The sequence below is a fragment of the Lactuca serriola genome, chromosome 8 (genome assembly GCF_051521515.1).
Source record: "Lactuca serriola cultivar US96UC23 chromosome 8, Lser_US96UC23_V15, whole genome shotgun sequence".
Lineage (NCBI taxonomy): Eukaryota > Viridiplantae > Streptophyta > Magnoliopsida > Asterales > Asteraceae > Lactuca > Lactuca serriola.
Window position 1 is genome coordinate 23672191 of NC_136415.1, and position 13365 is coordinate 23685555.

At 30.6% G+C, this 13365-nt stretch overlaps 1 protein-coding gene across 1 annotated transcript; it reads left to right on the plus strand.

Annotated features, from left to right (window-relative positions):
- Positions 1-2563: 2563 nt before the first annotated feature.
- Positions 2564-12266, plus strand: LOC145066707 (uncharacterized). The gene is made up of 2 exons (XM_079013984.1): positions 2564-4010; positions 10672-12266. Exons 1-2 carry the CDS (start codon positions 2564-2566, stop codon positions 12264-12266), a joined length of 3042 nt encoding a protein of 1013 aa, XP_078870110.1.
- Positions 12267-13365: the final 1099 nt, after the last annotated feature.

Here is a 13365-nt window from a genome sequence, read left to right on the forward strand (position 1 = left end):
TTAAATAAATACGTGGAGTTATATCATTTTAAAATTTATATTGATTTTATTTTATTTTTTAATCAAATGTTATTATTTTAATATAATTAAATGGAGAAATTTTAAAATTTGAAATTTAAAATGAAGAATCAATTATTAATTTAGTAAAATTAGAATGGGAAATTTAAAATTTGAAATTTGAAACGAATAATTAATATGTTGACAAATGCTATATAACATTAATGAGGGGTTCTAATTGCATGACACTTGTCAATATGAGATTAAACCTATTCTTTTATTAGAATATTAGGTGTGAGACCCATATATCACATGGGTTTATTTAAAAGAAATTAATATAAAATTCAAAATATTTGAGAAGTTTGAATTTATAAGAAAAGTGAGAACTGAATTATAAAAATTAAAGTGTTTTTTTTTTCTTTTAAATTTAAAAAAATAATTTAGATAATTAAATAAAGGAAATTAATGAAACTTTAAATTAGTAATTTTGAAATTAGAAGGAAAGTCCATTAATGAAATTGATATGCATTTATTATTAGATTTAAATAATATTTGACATTTAATAAAATAGAAAAACCATAAAATGACAAGTGAAATAAAAATTAATTTAAATTTACCATAAAATTACATGTGGCAAATTGAATGAGAATATGACAAGTGGCAAAAAACCTTCATTTATTAGAGTAGATGGAGATGGAGATATGGAGATGGAGATAAGAAAATGAAAAAAAAAAAAAAAAAAAAAAAAAAAAAAAAAAAAAAGACTTTTGCACGGAAACATTGTCAGATTCTTATCTTTTCACCTAAAATGTAATAATGGAAGGGGTATGACAATAAAAAAAAAAGGTGAAGAATATATATATATATATATATATATATATATATATATATATATATATATATATATATATATATATATATATATATATATATATATATATATGTTTTGATCAGTTAACTTATATTAAAAAAGGAAAATTTCAGATTTTAAGGGATAATTAATTTCTTTTTTTTCAATCTGCATTTTTAAAATTAATTCAAATTTAATATGTTTATATGTAACTATTTTGGAATTTGATATGTTTATATGTTTAACGTCAATAACAAAAAGACTACAACCAAAGGTTTTTTTTTGTTAACTACATGTTTGAAAAAAAAAATTAATCGTCGAGTTGAAATTATCATTTACCTATTAAATAAACTATTCGCCGGCTGTTAAAAAGAAACTAATCATCATATCCGTGCCGCTACATCGCGCAGGTATCTTACTAGTATATATATATATATATATATATATATATATATATATATATATATATATATATATATATATATATATATATATATATATATATATATAAAACAAGGGCATAATTTGAAAAACAATAAAAATAGATTATTATTATCAATGTTTTAAAAACCGATTTTTTAGTTGAACCGGTATAGCGATCCGTTTCCGGTTCAACCGGTTTAACCGGTTCGACCGCCGGGTCAACCGATTTCTATAATTTTCATTTTTTTTCTTATTTTTCTGCACATACATACATATATAAATTATGAATTTGACGTCTACAAGTTCAAACATTAAAATACATATAAAAATAAGTTGTAGATCAATATAAATACATTAAAAACAACACATAACTATAAGTTTTTACATCAATTCACACACGACAAAAGAAAATAAAGTATAACATCAAAACAAAATATAGTTTCAAATGAATACAAGTGCATCAAAAAACATTATAATATTTATCATATGTTTTTGTTTAAGGAAATCTAAATAGATGTGAAAAAATTCACCAAAGTTTATTATTGAAAATGGTTTTTTTTCTATGTATTTTTATTTAGTTTAACAGGTTCAACCGGTTTATTTTGACCGGTTCAATCGGTTTTTTCTAAAAACCGGCCGGTTCAATCCGGTTCAGAAATTAGTATAAAACCGGTGATAGTTGAACCGTTCTCTTCCCCGGTTCCTGGTCCAACCGGTTCGACCGGCCGGTTCAAACCGGATTTTAAAACACTGATTATTATACGTACACAATAAAAATAAAATAGATAATATATATATATATATATATATATATATATATATATATATATATATATATATATATATATATATATATAAGGAAATGAAAAAAAAAAAGAACAGTAAACGTAGGCTTTGTTTCTCAATTTCGCCCCTGGACTATGTTCATATTTGTTTCCTTATATTTTTGTGAAATTGTCTGTGTTGTCCGTTTTCTTGAACTCATTTATTGGGAGTTCTCAATTAATATGGTTGGTGAAGAAAGGTGGAATAAATAATATTTTAATGTTTGGCATCTTCGTGTCATTTGTTCCCCAGTTCCATGTGTTTTTTCTTTCTGATATTTTCCTTTTGGATTCGTTATCTTTCTTTCTTTTCCATCTGTCTTTCTTTTTCTCTTCGTCATCTGCAACAGTGTATGGATTTCGCTCTTCGTATCATCAAGGTAAATTTAGTTCGTTCTTCTTCTTTCCTATACTTTTTTTTCTTATTTTTGGTTCGTTTGTTGCCGTTGTCTGGTCCTGTTTCCATGTCATGGCGGTTCCGACTAAGCGGACCCGTCATGACGCTACGTCGTCGTCGGGTGGTGTTGATATTGGTGGTCGACGAAAGTATCGGCGTCTAGATGGACTATCTGTACTTCCCCAGTACCACGACTGTGGTGATTGCAGTTGGGTATGTGAATTTTGTGGTGCATTATTCTGGTATGTCGAGAGGGCTGTTAATGTGTCTACCGCTGCTCACGCACGGTACACCCATTGTTGTAGAGCTGGCACCGTTGTCCTTCCGTATCCTTCTCCGTTTCCAGCTCCGTTTATTGCGTTGTATGAAAGTCGAAATTTTTTAAAAGATATTAGGGCCTATAACAGTTTGTTTTCCATGACTTCCTTTGGGGCTAATATTGATGAGGATGTGAATGATAGTCGGGGTCCCTATGTTTTTAAGATATCAGGTCGTCAGATCAGTCACAAGATTGGTTCTCTGTCTCCTGATCCTGTCAAAGGTCCGAGGTTTTTGCAGCTTTACCTGTTTGATACAGATCACGAAGTAGAAAATCGATTGTGGGCTTTTGATGATCTTAAAGGAAGCAATTTGGACCCAATTGTTGTCAGGTTTTTGGTTGACTTCTTTGCTGCTAATAATGAATATGTGCGGACTTTCAAGACTACAAAACAGATAGCCGAAGGAAGTAATTTACAGTCTTATGCGGTTCGATTGTTTAACATTGTTCCTGACCGTAGGTATGATCTGCCCTCAGCAGGTTCGTTGGGATGTATTGTGAGTGGTGATGACACGACAGCTACCACATATGACATTATAGTTCACTCACAATCTGGTCGTCCCCAACGTATCAGTAAGCTACACCCGAGTTATATGCCTTTACAGTACCCCCTTTTGTTTCCATATGGTGAAGAGGGTTGGTCACCCCGTTTGAAACTTGGTAATCAGAGGGGTGCAGCTGCTCAAAATCTTACTGTCAATATGTATTATGCATATTACATCCATGCCCGTCAACATATCTGGTCTCCAATTGTAAATTCATCCCGTCTCTTCCAACGGTATTTAGTAGATGCATATACATGTATAGAAGAAGGCCGTTTGGAGTACATTGTAAAACATCAAGCAAATCTTCGGTCCGATTACGTTAGTGGTCTCTATGATGCGCTTTCAAAGGGGAATAGAGAGGTTGTTGTTGTTGGGAAACGTGTATTCTTGCCTGCATCGTTTATTGGTGGTCCCCGGTTCATGTACAATCATTATCTAGACGCCCTTTCCATATGTAGGATCTATGGCAACCCACAGTACTTTATCACGTTTACATGCAATGTGAAGTTGCTAGAGATCACCCGCTATATGGATGCACATCATCAGACCGATCCCCATAGTAGAGCTGATATCATTGCTAGGGTCTTCAATATCAAAGTTCATGACTTTATCCGGTTTCTTAAGGAAGACAAAACGTTTGGCGTCGTTGAAGCATGTATGTTCTCCATTTGGTTTCCCTTTTACCTTCAATATGTATTATGTGTATTTCGTGAGATTTAAGATATATGTGTGTATCGTGAGATTTAAGATATATGTGTGTATGTTATGTGTATGTTAGTTTGGTGTTTTACAACTGAATTGCAGTTCTTTTCCTTTTAATTATATATATATATATATATATATATATATATATATATATAGAGAGAGAGAGAGAGAGAGAGAGAGTTAGGTTCATATATAAACCTTATATATTGTGTGAATGTATGGCTTATTCCGGACCAATCATTTCAATAGGGGCATTGTGGTAAAATTCACTGATTAGTTAATTACTAACCAAATTTAAAAACCAATAATTTAGGAAAGGTAAACACCTATCGTCAATTCAAAATCCATTTACTTAGGCAATTTAATTGAATTCATCAGCTCATCTTCAAACACTGATCACCATCATCATCTACACACCTTTCCATCGCCGATATTGACACCTTAGTTGCGACTGAAGTTTATCGTCAATCATCACCCATGTCGTTTTCGTTTCGATCAAGATCAACATTACCCATCATCTGATTTACCGTAACCATTCACCATCGGAACAGATCTGCCATACCAATCATCGTTATTTCATTTTTTAACCAACAACACCACAACCTTCTTTACGTCACCCTCTTTACAACCGCGAACTGCATGTTAATATTCATCAGAAGGCAGGTTGCAATGCATTAGCCCCATTCTTTTCACTGGAATAATGATGATTAGGATCCGAGTTTTGAAAGAGGGAAGTCACGATTTTTTATTTTTCTGTGTTTGGTTAGCGCCTACCAACTGCTCGACGAATTGCTTTTGCAAGTTTGCATCTGAAATTTTGTTTGTGGGCTTGACTATATCCATGGACTTCTAGCAAGAACTTTGTTTCTTGTACAAATCAGGTAAAACTCGATAGGTACTTAAGTATGTATTGGGTATCTATGTTTTATTTTCCAAGAGCCCTTTTTATTTCTGGTTGATGATAATTGTTTGTTCAAGCTTTTCTTTATAATAAATTTTCATATCTAATATATTTGGTCTATCTTATTGCAGACCTTGGGACATTTCATGTTTAAGAAGAAAGAAAATGTAACAATTTATTCTTATTTTCTAATATAAATTTTCATATCTAATATAATTGTTGTGTAAATTGCCGTCTGCGATCTTTCCACAATCACTATAATCCAGCCTTCATAATACAGCATCAATCATAAGCAACAACCTAAATCATCTTTGCCGATCAATTTCTTCACATAGACTTTGCAGGTATGTATCATTCTTTTCTCTTTATTTTATTATCTTACTCGTATATAAGTATCAAAATTGCCATGGATATGATGTATTTTTTTTCTTCTCCATTTGACCTCTCTGCCTTTTTTGATTATGCTATTCATATTTTGCAAGAAAAAATTGTCATGGATGATTTTTTTTATGATGTTATGCATATTCAGCAAATAGAAATTTGCCACATTATGTTACTCATATTTAGCAAGCAAAAAATTGTCATGAATGTGTTTTTTTATTATGTTATCCATATTCATCAAGTAGAAATTTGGTATGAACGCATTTTTTTGTATTTTTTGAGAATTGTGTAGATATGGGCATATTTTTATTATTGGTGCTACTATTATTTTAGTTGGTGAGGCTTGCTGCTAATATTATACTTATATCCAGAAAACTATCAAAGTTTCATTCTTGAGATACATAATATGATTAAGATTTTGTTTTTTGACATTGTGAGGTTGTTCTTACAAAAAAATATAAATTAGTTTTGTGCTAAATGAGTGAATTCTTCTATGACCTACTGTTTTATTTTGATAAATAACTTGTTTTTATGCTATTTTAAAAAGTCAAATTGGTGAACATGTAGTAGTTGATATCAATCAGAGAAAGATGGAAATACAATATGTTTATGGTGGCATTTTTATACAAGTAGATGGTGGGAGAGGACAGTGATGCAGGTAGTAATCGACATGGATTGGAAACACAAAAGTTGTAGACATTGTAATATTAAAGAATTCTTCAAGAATGCTTATTTTTTGCAATAATTATTCTATTAATATCCTCAGGAATGCTTATTTTTTGCAAGAATTAAAGAATTATTCAAAAGTTGTATACGTTGTAATATTAAAGAATTCTTCAAGAATGTTTATTTTTTGTAAGAAACAGTGGAAACACAAAAGTTGTAGACATTGTAATATTAAAGAATTCTTCAAAAATGCTTATTTTTTGCAAGAATTATTCGGTTAATATCCTCACTTTAAAATGTAATATGATTCTTAAAGAATTATATAGATGAGTCTTATATTATTTGATATTATTATGTCTTTTTTGCATTTCGTTGTTAACGAATGAAATATATTTCATAAATGTCACCAATTTGAAGGTGGTAATGTTTGAAGAATGAAAAAACTTATTTATAAAGAATGAAAGAAGCCTTTTGCATTTTATTCTTATAGAATGAAACATGATTGATACGATCTGTACATGTATACAAGACTATTTTATTTACCATTCTTGCAGAATCAACTATTTTACAGTAATAGAATGCTAATTAGTTTTCATTCTTTCATAATACAAATGTTTAACCGTCGTTTAATGCTAATTATTAACCATTCAATCAAAATAACTAATTTTACAAGAAGGTTTTACGTTACGCTAAAACAAATTATTAAAAAATTAATTAATAACATTGTTTTTCATAGATCGATAAAAATATCATACATTAATCCATGAAAATGAAACAAAAGAATGAAGGTATTCTGAAAGAATTTTCAGCATGTTGTAGTATATCATATTTTTATGAATGGATAATAATCAATACAATAAAAAAAATGAAGGTATTCTTATAAAATTTCCAATGTGCATAATTATTACATCATATTCTTAAAGAATGCACAAACAATAAAAAAAAATTTAAAAATATATAGACATTTATATAAATCATAGTTAACGATACAATAACTAAGATCAAATTTACAATATATAATATTCTTTTTTGAAATATAATTTAAATTTCGTCACTTAATATGTTTAGTTTCCATAAATTATTGTTAACAAATTTTACTAATTTACCCACACAATTAATTAGGTGTAATTATATCCTAAATGCTACCCTATGTTAATATCATGTATCTAATGATCACAATCATTCAATTTTTTAAATCTAATGGACCAAAAATAGTCATACATTCACATTATATTTAGAGTTCATATTTAATCCTAACCCTATATATATACTAGGCGAATGGCCGCGCATTGCGCAGAAGCATCTATATAGCTGAAATATTTACCAATATATGTTTTTTTAAATATAACAATAATGTGGTTATTAAATTTGATATAATAATTCATATACTAAGTTGATATAATATATTGATTAATTTGAATTATATGATAATATATACATATATTAAAACTGCATAATCTCAATCTTTTGAATGGCTTCTACCCGTGGGTTATTCATCAATAAAATTAAATATAATATATAGATTAATGTTATTTATAGTTGTTGTTATTGTTAATTATTTTTTTTTTAAATTTATTTGCTTAAAGTTTTAATTTCGATCATTGTAATTATTTAAAACATCAAACAAATTTTATTTTATTTTAAAGGTAACAGTATAATCATTTATACAAAGTTATTTTTAACTATTGTTATTGTAAGTTATTTTAAGCAACTTATTTGAAAACTTTTAACGATTATAAGAATATCTTTAGGAAATATTTTAGTTAAACGGATACTACAATTTAGTTTTTGCATTTAGCACTACACTTTTTCATTTTAAACTATTCACAAAAAATTCTTTGAGTTTTTAAGTGGAACTGAAATTTATATTGAAGTTGACTTTGTAATGTTATATTTAAATTAACAATTTAAGTATTTTGTCCAAACTGTTCAAAAGTTGTAGCTTTAAATTGAGAATGAGTTACATACAACAACATATTAAAACTAATAAATTAAGTATAATATGTTAAAAGTTAAAGACAAAACTTTCTAAATAGAAGTAAAAATATTATTTTAATATTGAAATTTAATTTATTTATGATTACACTTTAGGTTTGATACTTATTTAACCTTATTAACCAACTTATAATCATTATTAGAAAGACACTACAATTTATCATTTTTAACTATTTACAAAATATTCTTTAGGTTGTTTAAGTTAAACTAAAATTTATATTTAAGTTGATCTTGTTAGGTTGTATTTAAAATAACAATTTAAGTATTTTATACAAATTGTTCAAAAGTTGTAGCTTTAAAATGAAAATAGTTACATACAACAACATATTAGACCTAATAAATTAAGTATAATATGTTAAATGTTAAAAACATAACTTTATAAGTAGAAAAAAAATATATTCTTTTAATATTGAAATTTAGTTTATATATGATTAAACTTAAGGTTTTATATTTAATTAAGCTTATTAACCAACTTATAATCATTATTAGAAAGAAATTGAAAAGTCATGGGAGTTTCAAATGAATGTGGTTAAAGGAAAAATGAATGGGAGTTTCAAATGCATGAGATTTAAGAAAAAATGCTAGCTTTATAAGTATATAATGATAATGATATATATATATATATATATATATATATATATATATATATATATATATATATGTTGGCATACAGTTACACGTTTCTAATGTTTCCACTGGTCTGATCAGTTGTGTATTATACTTTCATTTGTTTAAAGGATATTTATTTCCACTTTAATATAATATACAGTTTCTTATTCACTAGCTTATTTATACATATGTATTTCTAATATTGTGTCTGTTTTTACGAAATTAACCCTGAATTGGTATGTTAACTCTGCCAGCCCTCTATGCAATTGTTTGTTATCGTAATTAAATTTTTTACTTCCTATAAATTGTATCCGTTTGTGGTAAAGACTATGTGTCTTTCCAAAATTACCCTTCTATCAATAAGTTGCTGCTGCTGCCCCTCTATGGTAGAAAGTATTGTATTTTCATTTGTTTTACGAAAATTTGATTCCCTTTTTATATAATATACTATGTATTGTGGAGTAGGTTACTGATATATATGTGCTTCTAATATTTTCTCTGTTATTCCGAAATTACCCCTGAATTGATATCACTTCTGCATTTTATTGTTTGTTATTGTTACTTATTTTTTTAGGTTCTTATTGTATCCGTTTGTGGTACAGACATTTTGTCTTTCCAAAATTACCCTTCTATTGATATCTTGGTGCTGCATCCCCTAAGGTTTCTTTTCCAAAATAAAAAAATATCCCTTTCGTGGTATTAGGTATGTTAGAAAGATGTCACTCTAGACAAAAGGTTGGAGAATCAAGTTCAATTGTAAACGAATTGTGTAAATTTATAAATAGGATTTGTTGAATGTGTATATACAAAAATAATAACGTTTTAAAAATTCTAAATATATTAATAAAACAAAATGTAAAATTATTGTTAGTTGTTGTTATTTTTCCTTTTTAGCTTCCTATTGTTTCCGTTTGTAGTACAGATTATGTGTCTTTCCAAAATTAGCCTTTTATCGATAACTTGCTGCTGCTGCCCCTGTATGGTAGAAAGTATTGTATTTTCATATGTTTAACGAAAATTTGATTCCCTTTTATATAGTATATTGTTTATTCTGGAGTAGGTTACTGATACATATGCACTTCTAATATTTTCTCTGTTTTTCCGAAATTACCCCTCAGTTGATATCACCTCTGCATTTTAATGTTTGTTATTGTTATTTTTTTATTTAGATTCCTATAACTTCTATCTGTCTGTGGTACAAACTATGTGTGGTTCCAGAATTACTTTTTTATGGATTAGTTGTTGCTCCTGTCTCTGTATGGTAGAAACTATCATATTTTAATTTGTTTACACAAAACTTAATTCCCCTTGTATATAATATATAGTTTGCTATAGTGTAGGTTACTCATACATAAGTATTTCTGATATTTTCTCTGGTTTTCCAAAATTACCCCTGAATTCATATCACCTCTGTATGCAATTGTTTCTTATTTTTAATTTTTTTTATATTTTGTCTCTTTTTCCAAAATTACCCCTCATTGGATATGTTACTACTATGATCTGTGTATGCGGTTGTTTCTTATTATTATTATTATTTTTTCGTCCTACAAATTCTATCTATCTGTTGTTTCCAGCCACTGTATATTAACACTGTTTGGATTCTATTCATTACTCTTATTTTCTATCTGTCCTTCCGTTACTATATCTGTAACTTACATTTTTGTTGCCTCTTCGTCGATTACGTCTGTAACGACATATTCGTTATCTTAAATTTTTTATAGTTTGAGTCCATGTGTTATATGTAATATGTGTGATTGTTCATTGTAGCTGTTCCATTTTACGTTACCTTTTGCAATTCCTGTTTTTCGGTTTTTCTTCCATATTTTGTTCATAACTGTTTAAGAGTTACGTTTGTACGTATATTTTCTGTGTACGTTTTTAGTATTTTTTTTTTCTCACAGTTTAATACTATTGGCTGTTTGTACAAATTTGCTGCTCTTAGTCTGTTATGATTTAAATATTTCATGCTTTACAAAAAAATATATGTTTATACCTATATCGTCTTTTATAGCAAATGTATTAACAAGTGTTAATTGATTTAATCTCTACATTATCACAGATCTCTATACTATTGAATTCCAGAAAAGAGGACTTCCTCATTGTCATACCTTGGTGTGGGTGTCAGCGTCAGATCGGATAAAAATAGGAAGTGATGTTGACAGGTATATCACAGTTGAACTGCCGGATCCAGTTAATGAGGCAGAATTATACGAGACGATAACAAGCTGTATGATCCATGGTCCATGTGGACCACTTAACCAAAAGGCTCCATGTATGAAAGATGGTAAATGCAGTAAACACTTCCCTAAGCCATTTTTTCCTGCTACATTTTTTGACACAGATGGATATGTACGGTACAAACGTAGCTCAACTGCGCACTACACTAACCAATATGGACAGATTGTTGACAATGGATATATTGTGCCCTACAACAAAAGGCTTTGTTCAAGATTCCGTGCACATATTAATGTTGAGTACTGTGGCTGGAGCATGATGATTAAGTACCTATTTAAGTATATTTCTAAAGGTCCAGACCGTGTTAGATATTGTATCCAAAAGGCAGAATCTTCACATGGATCATCCAGTTCAATGCCTACTGATAGCTTTCACAGATCTGCAAATGAAGATAGTCGTCCTATAAATGAAGTCCAAATTTTTTCGGATGGGCGATATATATGTCCACATGAGGCAGCATGGCGGATTTTGGACTTCAATATACATCATCGACATCCATCTGTTCAGATTCTAACCGTTCATGAAGAAAATATGCAACAATTGATCTTCAAAGGGGACAGCTCCATACCCGAGGTTTTATCTAATCCAGTTGCCAACATAACAACGCTACTTGGATGGTTCGAAAGCAACTCAAGGGACCCTAAAGGTCATGAATTGACATATCTTGATTATCCAAAAAGTTACAAATGGGATAAAATAAGTAAGAGTTGGGGTCGGCGGGTTTATGAATCATCAAAAGCGGTAGGCCGGCTAGTATTTGTACATCCGACATGTGGGGAATTATTTTACTTACGGATGCTATTATGTCACCAGAAAGGATGTACATCGTTTGATGACTTGCGTACCGTTTCTGGTACTGTTTACCCAACTTTCAGAGCTGCCTGTAATGCACTTGGATTGATAGGTGATGATATCGAGTGGTTGACATGTTTCACAGAGGCTTCCGTCTGGGCAACTGCATCACAACTACGATCGCTTTTCTGTCATCTACTGTTATTCTGTGAGGTTAGCAATCCACTTTTGCTGTGGAATACAGCGTGTGATCAGATGAAAGACGATCATTTACATTGCCTCACAACTGAAATACCAGATAAGACAGTTGCTTCTGTTGCAGAGATAGTTGAACAACAACTGCTTCATGATTTAGAAGATACACTCCGTTCGGCGGTCCCATCAAAATCGATGGCAGACTTTGGCCTTCCTCTTCCAGTTCCGTCAATGGATATGATTGCTGTCCTACGAAATCAACTGCTCTTGGAAGAAATGAGCTACGACAAGGAAGCACTACTGAAACATCACAATGATCTCCTACCAAAGCTAAACGGTGACCAGCGATCAGTCTACAACAAAGTTGTTACTTCCATACAAGACAAAAAAACAAACACTAATATTTGTCTATGGACACGGTGGTACTGGTAAAACATTTTTGTGGACAACTATTCTTTCACATTTGAGGTCGAGTGGCAAGATTGCTTTGGTTGTTGCTGCTTCTGGATTCGCATCGCTTTTGTTACCCTCTGGCACGACTGCACACTCAAGGTTCAAAATACCTATCGATTTAAACGACAAAAAGTCATGTGATATAAAAAAACGCACCTTCCTTGGAGATCTTCTGCAACATACAACACTCATTATCTGGGATGAGGCACCGATGAGTAACAGAAGGTGCTTTGAATTTTTGGACCGTTCACTTAGAGATGTCCTGGATTGCGACGAAAAACCATTCGGAGGCATATCTATACTCCTTGGTGGTGATTTACGCCAAACTCTTCTTGTTCTACCAAAGAGTACACGTTCCGAAATCATAGCATTAACTCTACCAAGTTCGTATTTATGGAAATACTTTAGTATTCACTTCTTACATACGAACATGAGACTAGAGTCCTGTGATGTAGTACCTCACGGTACAATGTCCTCATCGGATTTTGCCACGTGGTTGCTGGCTATTGGTTATGGACTTATAGGTGTACCTGACAAAGATGACCCACGGGACACAAGTTGGATACAAATTCCACCTTCACTTCTAATTTCACCTTCCTCCAATTCATTGCAAATCTTAATAGATTTTGTCTATGGGGATGGTACACTTAAGCAGCCGACTGCAGGAGACCTTTCATCAAGAGCAATAGTTTGTCCCAAAAACGATTCAGCAGATGAGATAAACACTCATGTTTTAGAAACAGTCACAACAGCTGCGAAGGTATACAGTAGCACAAACTCCATGCAGCCAAATGGAAAACATACATCGGATTTGGAGGGGCTCTATCCAATTGAATACCTAAACCAACTAAGCTTTCCAGGAATACCACTACACGACCTTTTACTTAAGGTCAACTGTCTGATAATGTTGTTAAGAAACATAAATAAAAAAGAAGGCTTATGTAATGGTACCCCTATGATTGTGTCACAATTGTTACCAACTGTTATCGAAGCCACAATCATAACCGGTACATCCATCGGAAAACGTGTATATATACCACGCATAAAGTTCATACATAAGTCATCAGATCTACCATTC